This window comes from Narcine bancroftii, chromosome 6 (assembly GCF_036971445.1).
Source record: "Narcine bancroftii isolate sNarBan1 chromosome 6, sNarBan1.hap1, whole genome shotgun sequence".
NCBI lineage: Eukaryota > Metazoa > Chordata > Chondrichthyes > Torpediniformes > Narcinidae > Narcine > Narcine bancroftii.
Genome location: NC_091474.1, coordinates 215,103,215 through 215,117,383, shown reverse-complemented (window position 1 = coordinate 215,117,383; position 14,169 = coordinate 215,103,215). Strand labels below are relative to the sequence as shown.

General features: G+C 37.7%; 1 protein-coding gene across 2 annotated transcripts in view; it reads left to right on the top strand.

The window, feature by feature from the left end:
• Positions 1–14,169, top strand: part of ascc3 (activating signal cointegrator 1 complex subunit 3) — a 484,134-nt gene that overhangs the window by 299,634 nt on the left and 170,331 nt on the right. For both annotated transcript variants that reach the window (XM_069887454.1, XM_069887456.1), the window contains exons 20-21: positions 584–809; positions 10,770–10,924. In XM_069887454.1, the coding sequence (XP_069743555.1) occupies positions 584–809; positions 10,770–10,924 (381 nt within the window). The remainder of the gene's footprint in view (positions 1–583; positions 810–10,769; positions 10,925–14,169) is intronic.

Below are 14,169 nucleotides of genomic sequence, written 5' to 3'. Positions count from 1 at the left end.
CCTTTTCTGTCGGATTTATTCTCCTCCAAATTTCAACTAAATTCAAATCTTTCGTCAAAGATCCCATTTGTGTCTCCATCTTTGATTTCCTTATACGTTTTGGAAATTTATCCAGTAATGGATCCAAAATACAGTTAAAATCTCCTCCAATCAAATTATTTTCATTGGCCTGATTTAATGTTAAAAAAGCCTCAGATATAAATTAAACTTCATCCACATTAGGTGCATAAATATTCAACAATGTCCATGGTTCTGCAAACATTTTACCATTCACCATGCAATAAATAAGGATTGTGACTTTCTTGTTTTCTGAAAGCAGACTGCAATACCTAATTCAATGCTGTTGGTGGACAAGAGAAAGTTATTTAAAAATTTTATCTATATTGAAACAAGTTGGGCAATTTTATCAGCATTGGGCATGCATTTATAACTCAAATAAATTTGTTTGTTTATTGTCACAATTTTGATAATTTACATGATATATTAATATCAATGCATTTAATTATTTTGCATTTAAATGTATATTTTATGATATTTAAAATTCCACCTATTTACTTGAATACTTTCCTCATTGTGTTTGTAGAATGCAGCTCGTATTGTCCGGGCACTATTTGAAGTTTGTCTAAGAAGGAGATGGCCTGCAATGACATACAAACTATTGAATTTGTGCAAGATAATTGACAGGAGATTATGGGGATGGTGCAATCCGCTTCGCCAGTTCTCAGTTTTGCCAGGTCATGTGCTTGCAAAGCTGGAGGAAAAGAAACTCACCATAGATAAGATGAAGGACATGCGCAAGGATGAAATAGGTAATCTTAAATGAACTTTTCATATTGGAAAACATTGGAAATGGTAACATTGAGAGCCATGGAATTTCAATGGTAAAGTCAGTAATAGTCTGCGAAAAGACAGAATAGGCAAACGTTTCATCACTAATTGACCTTTGGAAGATAGTGGTGAGTTAACCACTATCTTGAACCACTGCAGTCTTTGAGGTGTGTATGTGTACCTACAATGGTTAGGGAGGGAGTTCAATTTTAACCCAGTGAAGGTGAAGGAACAGTGATTTATTTCCAAGTCAGGATAGTGTATGGTTTGAAGGACAACTTCCTCACGATGGTGCTCTCACACTTTTGCCGCCCTTGTCTTTCTTGCTGGCAGAGGTTTTTGGTTTGGAAGGTACCGTGTCAAGAGCCTTGTGGAGATGCTGTAGTGCATCCTGCAGATTATGCATACTGCTGCCACTGTGCATCAGTGCCGGAGTAAGTGTCTAGTTATGAATGGAGTGCCAATCAAGCAGGCTGCAATTTTTGAGTGTTGTTGAAGTTGCACTTATCAAGGCAAGTGGAGACTTGTTCCTGATTTGAGCCTTATAGATAGTGGACAGGCTTTGAGGAGTTAAGAAATGAGTTACTCTCCGCAGGTTTCCTTGCATCTGATTTGTACATTGTGTACTCCAGTTCAATTTCTGGTCAATGGAAATACTCCAGGATTTTGATGGGGATTCAGTGCCATTAAATAGGGTAATACCTGGATTTTCTCTTGTTGACTTTATCACTATGTGACATTTAATAGAAATGTAACACCACCTATCAGCTTGATGTGGTTCTGTTTTGCTGCATTTGGTTGTGGACTGTTTTGTTATCTGATGATTAATATTGTACAATCATCGGTAAACATCCTTACTTCTGACCTCATGTTTGAAAGAAGGTCATTGATGAAACAGCTGGAGATGGTTGGGGCTAGAGCTATTCACTGAGGCTCTCCTGCGGAAGTACCCACTGGCTGAGATGATTGACTTCCAACCACCACAGTCATCTTCCTTTGTGCCAGGTATGATTTCAACCAGCAGAGAATTTTTCTCTGATTCCCATTTACTTCAGTTTAGCCAAGGCTCTTTGATACTATAGCCAGTCAAATGTTGCCTTGAAGGTGAAATAATTCAATCTAAAACCAATTAATTACTGTATGCCTAAAAATGGGAGACTACAAAAGATTAGGGAGGAGTTGGCTAACATAGACTGGGAGCACAGGTTACATGGTAGGACAGTTGAGAAACAGTGGAAGACATTCAAAGAAACCTTCAGTACTCAGCCAAAGTATATTCCAGTTAAGAACATAAAACCAAAAGAGTGGGGAGAACCAGTCTTGGATAACAAATGAAATAGTGGAATGCATCAAACTAAAAGTTCATGTGTACAAAGTCACCAAAATTAATGGGAAAATGGAAGATTGGGAAAACATCAAAAAAACAACAGAAAACTACCAAGCAAGCAATAAAGAAAGGGAAGATAGATTATGAAAGTAAGCTAACACAAAATATAAAAACAGATAGTAAAAGTTTTTATAATTATATAAAGAGGAAAAAGTGAACTTGCGTTTCTTGGAAAATGAGGGAGAGAATTATTACAGTATGGTGTGGAAATGCTAAGGTGTTGAATGACTATTATGTGGCGCCCTTCATGATGGATGGCACATCTTGCATGCCGTAGATACATGCAATGGATGCAATGGGAGGTGAGTTTGTCAATGCAATTGTCATTACTAGAGAGATGGTGTTGAGCAACTTATGGGGCCTAAAAGTAGATAAGTCCTCTGGTCCAGTGAGGTGTTGGTAATAACAACAAATTCTCCTGACTCTTGCAGGTCTTGGCAGATTGAAAAAAAGCAAATGACATGTCACTGTTTAAAAAAAGGATGTAGGTAAAAGGCAGGTAAACTATTTGTCAGTTAGCCTCATGTCTGTAGACATGGAAAGTATCATTAAGGAAGAAATCATGAGAAATTTGAATAACAATGGTTCCTTTAGGCACAGGCAGTGTAGATTCAGTAAGGGCAGTTCTTGTTTGATAATTAAGTGGAGTTCCTTTAGGATGTAATAAGCACAGTGGATAGATGGGAGTAGGTGAATGGTTTCTTCTTGGATTTTCAGAAAGTGCCACGAAAAAGACTAATCTATAAGATAACGGTGTACAGAATTGGAGGCAAAATAGAGGATGGGTTAATCAATAGAAGGCAAAGTTGTTGGAATAAATGGATATTTTTTAGGTTGGCCAACAGTAGTGAGCAGAGTGCCACAGGGGTCGGTGCTGGGCCCACAACTGTTCAAAATATGCAGTGGCAATTTGGAAGGTGAGATCGAGACTAGTGTATCTAAGTTTTATGAATTCCAGGAGTTAAAGTGAGAGTAATCATCCTTGACATTAAGAACATAGGAACATAAGAAATAAGTGCAGAATGAAGCCTCCTGATCCATCAAGCCTGCTTCACCATTCAGTAAGATCGTGGCTGATCTGGCCATGGACTCAGTTCCACCTACCTTGCCTTTTCCCCATAACTCTTAATTCCTCTACTGTGCAAAAATCTATCAGCATTCTAAATTTATTCAATGAGGTGCCCTTCATTGTTTCCCTTGGCAGAGAATTGCACAGATTTGCCACTCTCTAGAAAAAGCAGTTCCTCTTCATCTCTGTCCTAAACCTACTTCCCCCAAATCTTGTTCTACTCCCACCTACCAGTGGAAACAACTCTTTAGCCTCTATCATATCTATCCTTTCTGTAATTTTAAATGTTTCTATTAGATCCCCTCTCATTTTTCTGAATTCCTGTGAGTGGTGTCCTTGGTCACAATCCAGTCAACAGAGAAGGCATATAAAAACGCAATGTTATAGTGATCATGGGGAACTTCAATATACAGATAGACCAGGAAAATCAGGTTGGTGTTTGATCCCAAGAGAAGCAATTTGTGAAATGCCAATGAGTTAGAATGGTTTCAAAGGACTGGAAAACTCCAAATGTCACTCCAGTCTTTAAGAAGGGAGAGAGGTAAAAGACAGAAAATTATAGGCCTGTTAGCCTGACTTCAGTGGTTGGCAATATTTCTGAATCTATTATTAAGGATGAGATTCAGGTAACTTGAAAGCACAAGATAAAATAGGTCAAAGTCAACATGGTTTCCTTCAGAGATCTTGCTTGACAAATCTGTTCAAATTTTTTGAGGAAATAGCGAGCAGGAAATTGTTACGTCACAGACCTGCAGCAATAGAAATTCACCAAGGCAATGTTATATTTTTCTTTTAAAACACTTTTTTATTAATAACTACTAATAGTGTAACACATTAGTCAAATCAACCCCACCGATGCCCAAATGTATATGTGTGAGATACCCAAATCATTACAGTTTAGGCACAATTTTGGAAAGTCATTACAAAGGTCAGCCTTAGAAATCCCTTGTCGAAACACGGATTTTTAAAATGACCCACAGCATTTTTGCAGAACTTTCGATAATACCCTACCATGCCCAAAAACCACCTCCTACTTTCTAACCTGCGGGAACGTGAAACTCAGAAATTGCCTGAACTTCCGCCTGAACAAGTGCCAACTTGCCTTGACCAGCAACATAATCAAGATAAGTCAGAGTAGCATGGCCAAATTTCCTTTTAGCTAAATTAACTGTAAGGTTTGCTTTTGAAAGTTTGTCAAACAATTTCATTAACTCAGAGCTTTCCAGGGGTCATTCCCCGTAATCAAATCATCAATATAAGCATCTGTATGCTCTAAACCTTGAATCACAGAATTAATAATTCTTTGGAATGTCCCTGGAGTATTTTTCATTCCAAATGGTAAAACATTGTATTCGTGCAACCCTGATGAGGTCACAAATGCAGAAATTTCCCTCCCACTGTCTGTTAAATGGAAGACATCTGTAAGCATTTAATAAGTCCATGATCATAAGAAGTTTTACCTTTCCAACCTTGTCCACACAATCATCCGCCCCAGGGATAGGATTAAAGCATCTGTCTTTGTTACCACATTAACGTTTCTATAATTAGTGCAAAATCTAACCATCCCAACCAGTTTAGGCACCAGGACACAAGGTGAACTCCAATATGAGGTAGAACGTCTAATAATATCATTCTTTAACATCTCTTGATGACCAGTCTCCACTTTTCAATGATCATTCGATATGGATGTTGTTTGATAGGTCATTTTTTTATCTCCAACGTTACAAGATCACAAGACAAAGGCACAGAAGGAGGCCACTAGGCCCATCGAGTCTGTTCCGTAAATCTACACTAAGAAACTCTACACTGGTTCCAATTTCCGGCCTTTTCCCTATATCCCTTGATGCTCTCACTAATGATATATTTGTCTATTTCTTGTTTAAATACTCCCAGTGATCTGGCCTCCACTGCTGTATGCGGCAGCGAGTTCCACAGATCCACGACCCTCTGGCTAAAGAAGTTCCTCCTAATCTCTGTTTTCTATGGATAACCTCTAATTTTCAGACTATGACCCCCATATCCTCTATTCATCCACCAAGAGTGACGTCTTACCCGCATCCACCCTATCTAAACCTTTCAAAATATGAAATACCTCTATGAGATCTCCTCTCATTCTCCTATACTCAATGGATACAACCCAAGAGCTGCCAAAGGCTCCTCGTACGTCAGCCCTTGCAGTCCGAGAATCATCCTAGTAAATCTCCTCTGCACCCTCTCCGACAACATCACATCCTTTCTCAGATAGGAGGCCCAAAACGCACACATGACCTCCAAATGAGGTCTCACCAATGCCCCATAGAGCCTCATCAACACCTCAACTCTTGTACACTATTCCTCTTGAAATGAATGCCAACATAGCATTTGCTTTCTCCACTACCTGGTCATTAAATTTAGGTTTCCCTGCATGAGGACACCCAGGTCCCTTTGCACATCCGAGGTCTGAATTTTCACCCCATCCAAATAGTATTCTGCCTGTTTATTTCCACTGCCAAAATGTACAACTGTACATTTCTCTATGTTAAATCTCATCTGCCGTAATTTTGCCCAGTCTCCTAATCTGTCTATGTCCTTCTGCAAATTTAAAGTTTCTACTACACTTCCTACTCCACCACCTACCCTGTAATTCCATGGGCCCTCATCTTATTTGGCAGCCTAATATGCGGCACTTTATCAAAAGACTTTTGAAAATCGAAATAGATAACATCCACAGCCTCTCCTTTGTTTATCCTACTTGAGATTTCTTCAAAAAACTATAATAGGTTGGTCAGGCAGGATCTACCCTTTAAAAAACCATGCTGACTTGGACCTATCCTGTCGTGCACCTCTAGGTATTTCATCACCTCATCCTTGAGGATCGACTCTAATATCTTCCCAACCACCGAAGTCAGACTAATCAGCCTATAGTTTCCTTTTTTCTGTCTCCCACCTTTCTTAAACAGCGGAACCACATTTGTGACCTTCCAATCCTCAAGAATCTCTCCAGAGTCTTATCAATTTCTGGAAGATCATCGGCAATGGATCTACCTCTTTCAAAACCCGTGGATGCACCTTTAATCCACTTAGTTTGTCTAGCACAATTTTTATAGTAACCCTAACTGAATCTAACCCTACTCCCAAGAGCCTATGACTGTCCGGGATATTACAAATCTCTTCCACGGTGAAGACAGGCGCAAAATATTGATTAAGTTCCTCTGCCATCTCTTTATAACCCATTACAATTTCCCCCGCATCATTTTCTATCAGTCCTATGTCAACATTTCTTATATATTTGAAAAAACTCTTAGTATAATTTTTAATATTGTTTGCTAATCTCCTTTCATAGCTTATCTTTTCTTTCCAAATGACTTAAATTGTCTCTTTCTGTAATTGTCGAAAGGAATCCCAGTCCTCTGATTTCCCAGTAATTTTAGCTTCCTTGTATGCCATCACTTTTGCTTTTATCTTAGCCTTCATCTCTTTCTTAGCCACAATTGTACCATCTTTCCTTGGACAAATTTATTTTTCCTTGGAATATATCTATCCTGCATGCCTTTTATTACTTGCAAGTTATTGGGGCTATTTTAGACAAAGGAGAGTGAGTGAATGTTGTGTACTTGGTTTTTTAGAAGGCAAATGGCAAATTTAGAAGGTAATTTGGCAAATGGATTATAGGAGAGGGTAATATGTGGTAGAAATAGACTATTTTCTAAATGGGGAGAGAATTCACAATTTTTCCAATTCAAGTGATGAATTCCATAAAGATTGACTTGCAGGTTGAATCAATAGTAAGGAATGCAAATTCACTGTTAAAATTCATTTCAAGAGGAGATTAATTGAAAAGCAAAGATGTATTGCTGAGGCTTTACAAGGTGTTGGTCAAACCACTATTAAAGTTTTGCAAGCAGATTTGGGCCCATCATCAAACGAAGGATGTGTAGGTGTTGTAGCAGATTCTGGGGATGAGACAGTTAATATATGATGAGCCCTTTAACGACTCTGGTACTGCACTCACTCGAGTGTAGAAGGATGAGGGGGTACTTTATTGAAACATTCTGAATAATGAAAAGTGTGGACAGAGTGCATGTGGGGTTGTTTCCAGTAGCGAGTGCATCTTGGACCAGAGGACATAGCCTCAGAACGATAGGACATCCCTCCACAAAAGAGATGAGATGTTTCTTCAGATTTACAGGTAGTCCTCGACTTCTATTCAAGTTGCATCCACCCGCACATACGACCAATTTTTTCTTTTAAATCTTTATTAAAACTACTGTACAAGTACATATTTTGTATTAAAAGTACTGTATACAGTGGTACCCATTCCCAGCGGCAGCCTGAAGTCCCAGTCCCCATTCTCCATCGGTAGCCCGAGGTCCCCGTTCCCGACTTACGACCAAACCCGAGTTACAACCAATCATTTGGTCCCCATTACGGTTGTAAGTTAGGAACTACTTGTATTTCTTTATTTATTGTCAGAATACATACATGACATCACATGCAACCCTGAGATTCCTTTTCCCTGTGGGCATGGCAGAATTACCACTAATTGGTAGTGCAAAAAAAAACCCTGTACACAGTGTCAACATAATTACTGTAAACAAGCTGTTTAGTACAAAGATTAAAGAAAAGAAAATCAATAAAGTTCAAGTAAGATGACTTAAATGAGACTCCGATAGAATTTTTGTCGCTGAGGAGTCTGGGTGGAGGGGTAGCAGCTGTTCTTAAACCTGGTGGTGTGAGTCTTGTGGCACCTCTACCTCTTTCCTGAGTGGTGATTGGTTACGTGCTGGGCGCTGTGGGTCTTTGATGATTACTGCTGTTCAGCCAGAGGATGGTGAATCTGTGGAATTTGTTGCCACCGATGCCTGTGGAGAGTTATAAGGAATAGGCGAGTAAGTGGAATAGGGTCTACACACCAGATGGCATTTTCCTTTTTCTATATATTACATTATTCTGTTTATGTTTCAGAGAATTAACTTTTTAACTACAGTGATGTTATGAGACGAAGTTATCTTCATTATATGAATATACGGTATTCATATTCTTAAGAAAAACTTCTGTAAAAAAGCATGTTGTTGTAACCAGTGATCCCTCTAAGCTGAATGATTGCTGGTCCATTTTGTACAAGTGTATGTGTGTGTGTGTGTGCACACAAAACGTTTGTGTGTGGATAAGCATGCACAGCTGAGAGGGAACGCTGGTTGTGACTGACAGCAAGTAAACAGGTTGGATCAGAAATGGTTATTTTAAAAAGCCTACTTTTTGTCACAACCTTATATCATCAACAAAATTAAGCATGATACTGAGGTTTTGAGGATAAATATTGCCTGCACCTTATGGCACTTTGAAATAATTATTTTCTAAAGCATGACAATTTTGAAAGATTGAATATTTAGAATGTTTAGATTGGACTTGGATTTGCAGTCATTGATGGGCTTCCTGATCTTGTCATTGATCCAGCAGAAAACATTACTCTTGCATTGTGTGGATCACCAAAGAAAAATTGTACCGTTCTACTCGCTGAAAAATGCCATTTCTTATCTCAGTGGCTGAGCGGAAGGCCTTTCACTTGAATTTTGAGTTGAGGGAAGATGAACCTGAATGAGATCTGCACTTAAATATCAAGCAAAATCCTCAATAGCTAGTTTGACTACACCTTGTTCTGGCTAACTCTCAAAACATTATAAATGCTTCTGAAATTTAGATTGTTTCTCAAATTCCTGAAGATCTACCTTGTTGTCTATATAGATCTTCATTGTTAAAATGTTGCTGGATTCCTAAAATTTTAGGATCTTTATAAATGGTCTCAGATTTAACCATGTTATACAGTAAAGCAAAAAAATGCAAGAACTCATAAGATGAACTTATTTGCACTAGAAAAAATGTACTTTGTAATTTTAAACTTTTTTTGACTCTAGTAATTTTGAATTTTATTTTTGGTAACACTTCTGACTTTCAACAGTTGGTTCTAAATGTTACAGTATGTCATAAGCTTACATCCCTTGATTATGTCAACTACAAGGAATAGATATGCACTTTATCTGACCAGGTAATTAGTGGGCTGTTAAATTTTCATGTTCCCAGTGCCTGGAGAAATTTGAGAGTGTAGTGAAACAATAAAGTCTGCAAACATTGTGATTGTAATTAATACATGAAAGTGCTGGAGAATCTCAGCTGGTCCGGCAGCATCCGTAGGAGGCAAAGATATATAACCAATGTTTCGGCATGATCTCTTTGTTAAGATATGAGCAAAAAGGCACCTGAAGAAAAAAGTTGGAGGAGGAGGAATGATAGGGCTGGATGAGGAGCATAGGCCAACAACTAAGAGGTCATGGTGGACATACATTGGAAGGCAGGAGAGAATCGATTGTGGGAGGGTGTTAGCTCCATGAATGTAGTCTAAAGGAAAGGAGACAGGGATAGGGAAAGAGAGAGAAAGAGGGAGGCAAGGGATGGGGAGCTGGAGGCAAGGGGACATGGAAAGAGAGTGATGGGGGAGGGGTGCCTAAAGGAAACCAGAGAACTCGATGTTAATGTCTTCTGGTTGGAGGGGGCCCAGATGGAATATGTTCCTTCAATTTGCAGGCTAGAGACTAGATCAATTTGGCTCAAAGAATGTATCATGGATCCTTTTACTGAAGGTACTTGTGCTAACAAGCTCTTCCTGCTTTGCCATTTGTTAATTGCAAATTGATCCAGTTAAAATATCACATCTACACACCAATCTTAACATATAAATATGTTGTACAGCTAGTAAAAAAAAGTTTATTTTTTAACAGATGTTCCTAATCCAAAACATGTGATGGAGACTTAAAAGGAAAAAAGCAAATAAAGATCTATTAGTCATTATTTTTAAACTGAGAAGAAATTCAGAATAGATTTGTTAAAATTACAATTAAGAGTAAGATTAAGGAAATTAAAATAATATTCTTCCTCTGTTTAAAGGATTCAATTATTAAATCACAACAATGGTGTTTATTTCAGTGCAGAAAACTGATGTGGACTAAAACTAATATAGACCTGAACCTGCCAGCCACTTGAAAAGCCACAAGCCAGAGAGGTTTTAGTAGATACCAGATGTTTTTAACCTATTGCCTTGGTTTATTTTTGTAGTGTCATGAGTCTATTTGTCTGAGATTTTACAAATAGTAGTTTGTTTATTTTTTAATGGAAGTACATTGAGGCTAGATTTATTTTTCTCTAACCTTCCAGCTAAGCAAATATCACAGTACAAGAATTCATTTGAAAATTTCAGGAGGGTACTTTTTGGAACAAAACAAAACCTTGTGCTGCAAAAGGATGTCCACCAGTTTGTGCTTATTTTTTTTAAATGGCAAAAATGAAGCTGTGTTTGAAGAGCAATCTCCTCATTAATAGAAGCTGGGTCATAGGAAAACTTAATTGGAAAACCTTGAGGAAACCTTGTTTAATTCAGTTATTTGCTCATAAAAACCTGTCCACGGTTTTGTAAAGTCAGTGTATTTGATCAAATTTTATTTTATTATGCAGGCCACATGCTCCATCATGTTAACATTGGACTGAAGGTGAAGCAATGCGTTCATGAAATTCCTTCCATATCACTGGAAGCAAGCATCCAACCCATCACCCGAACTGTTCTTCGAGTTCGCCTGACAATTAACCCAGACTTCAAATGGCATGATCAGGTAAAAAAAAAACCAAAATGATGGGGCAGTATGCAAAGCATCAGAAGTTGTACCTGATTTCTTCAAGTTTTCTAACAGATGTTATTTTCTTGTACAGCTGCAATTGACTTTTGGTTACTCTAAAATAAAGTTCAATATAAAGAAAAGTTTGAACTCATGGACTTTTTAAGGTTACTTCTTAGTTGTGCAAAATAGATGCTTCTGTTTCACAGTGTTTTTTATCCAAATATATTGAACATTGATCAACTACTTTTGGGCAGGCAAGATGGTTAAATGTAGTAATAGAAAAAGCAAGGACGAGGAGCTGGCAATATAGGATGGCAATATTTGAGGTGAAAACTGGTGAATTTGAATGACCATAGTTGTTTGGAGCACAGATCAGAATCAATATGGTTATCAAAATTGCACATTTTGAATTTGTGCAAGCAAATAGGAAAAAGAATAGAGATGAAAGCAAGGCTTGGGGAATATGCAAACATCAAATTGGTTGATTGACTACAAAAAAAATCCGCTGACCACAATTGAGTTGGGTGCCATTGTGATGGCTGTAGGCGAAAGTTAACAATGGACAAGTAAGACTAGATATTATCAAGTGATTAAAACTGCCACAATCTTATTTTTTTGTGAGAATTTCAGGGAAGTTGGCCAGTCCTTACTTAGTGAATGACATAATGAGAAATGAAATGCAAAGCAGAATTATATAATTACCACAGATCATAAAATGGATAGGCTACTTACATAAAAATGTAGCAACAAATTTTTTTCTCTCAATCATTCCAGACTTATTGAACAGACATTGTGTTTCCAGCTGCAATGATCTCCCTCATTTTCAGAACATAGATGTGAAAATTCCCTGTTATCTTTCAATCAATGACTCCAAGAGCTGTGTTCCATTACCTTGCCTCCCACCCAAGTTACTCCAGCTGCTTCTGCCATTCACCCAGCTTCCTGCTCGATGTGTCTTCTAACTTATGAGTCGCAATTTTCTTCAGCTGTAATGAGTTCAGAAAGGCATGTTAGTGTGTGGTAGGACTGGTTTGGAAAATAGGAAAAGAAACACAGCGTGTTCAGGAGATCTTGTAGAACTCTGTTAATGGTAATGCAATCTTTCAACTGTATTTGTTTGAAATGGAATTGAGCTTTATATAACAGACAACTTTCATTTTGTCACTGGCGAGGTTTGTACAATTCAAATTCACATTCTGTGATGTGCTATGGGAATTGAATAAAATTCCAGTCAATTCTACAGACCATTTGGGAAAATTGAAAAGCATTTGCCATCTCTGGGAGGCTTAAAAATATGTGGATATTTAAGTTATTGCAATTAATTTGGATTCATGTCTTTCGCTTGAATACCAACATTTTAAACTCTGCGTTTTTGTTAGTTGATGTACTAAAACCAAGAAATGTAAACTGGAAAACTTTTTTGTAAATCCATATCTCAAATTATTCCTATTGAATTTAGGCAAGTATAACTGAAGGAGAACCTAGTAACTTTAATAGACCTTGTTATTGGCCAATCAATGATAGTGGTGATATTAAAATTTATTAAAAACTGATACCAATGATCCTTCCTGAAGAGATTTATTTTCTTTAGCCTATCATTGCAAAGCTGTTTAAAACTCCATACTGCCTGTGTTCCCAGAATGAATTATAATATCAATTAAAATAGGATCATTATGTGCATTCAAAGCATTGTATTCCGTAAGTACTATCCAGTATCATGCAGTTTTCAGAGGTGTGAATTGTAGAACAGAATAAATGAGCCCAAGCCAACATTGTCAGTAAATTCAACGTGATCCATTCTATTTGTTTAATGGGGGAAACTAATCGGATTGAGTCTTAAAATATCAAGATCTTTAAAAGCTCTTCAGATCATACATTCACTGAGAGCGCAGAGGCTTATTTTCCCGAGCAATACTGTTTTCGAGCAGATTGGCATACATAAAAATGAGCTACAAAGTATCAAGTGTATACTTTGGGATTTTATGACTTCAACATTTTGATTGTGAATTGAGAATTGTAATAGATATCTGTTTTTCCACAGGATTTAAGTTAGAGTTGTGTCAGTGATACTATTTTGATTTTAGTTCAGTCTATCTCACAAAGCAACAAAGGGATTTAAGAGTGATGGTAAATAGTACCCTCAAGGCTGATACTCAGGTAGATGGTGTGGTGAAGAAGGCATTTGGAATGTTGACCTTCATAAATCGGAGTACTGAATTCAAGAGTAGGGAGGTTATGATGAAATTGTACAAGGCATTGGTGAGGCCAAATTTGGAGTACTGTGTACAGTTTTGGTCACCAAATTATAGGAAAGATAGAAACAAAATAGAGAGAGTGCAGAGAAGGTTCACGAGAATGTTGACAGGATTTCAAGGTTTGAATTACAGGGAAAAGTTGTGCAGACTAGGGCTTTTTTCTCTGGAGTGTAGAAGATTGAGAGGGTACTTGATAGAGGTGTTTAAGATTTTAAAAGGGACAGACAGAGTAAATGTGGATAGGCTTTTTCAATTAAGAGTGGGGGAGATTCAAACTAGAGGACATGGTTTAAGATTGAAGGGGGAAAATTATAAGGGGAACATGAGGGGAAATTTCTTTACGCAGAGGGTGGTGGGAATGTGGAATGAGCTTCCGACAGACGTGATCGAGGCGGGATCATTGGTTACATTTAAGGAAAGACTGGATAGTTACATGGATAGGAGAGGACTGGAGGGGTATGGACCGGGTGCTGGTCAGTGGGACTAGGAAGGTGGGGATTTGTTACGGCATGGACTAGTAGAGCCGAACTGGCCTGTTCTGTGCTGTAAGTGGTTATATGGTTAAAGCAGTTTTGTGGTAAATTTGTATTACTATCTGCCTTCAATAATCCTTAGTATATAATTTTATTGCTATGGTCATTCTTCATCACTTATTCTTGGGTGTTCTATACCTTTCAGTGGAAATAGTAATATTGGACTTTTTTCTTAATTGAAGGGGAAATAAAGTTTAACAAAATTGGAACAGGAGGAAGTAATGAAGCTCATTGGGTTAATTTTTGAATTGCAATCAATTCACACCTGAATGCATTAATTCAATTCCATTTTATTGTGCAAATTTCAAACTGTTGAAATTGAAAAATAGAAAATGCTGGAAACACAGGCAACATCAGTGAAAAGAAAAACTAACAAAGTTCTCAGAACAAAGATCCAATCAGAACTGTTTTGTGTTCTAAAATCCACTACTCTCAATCTTAAATAATCTCA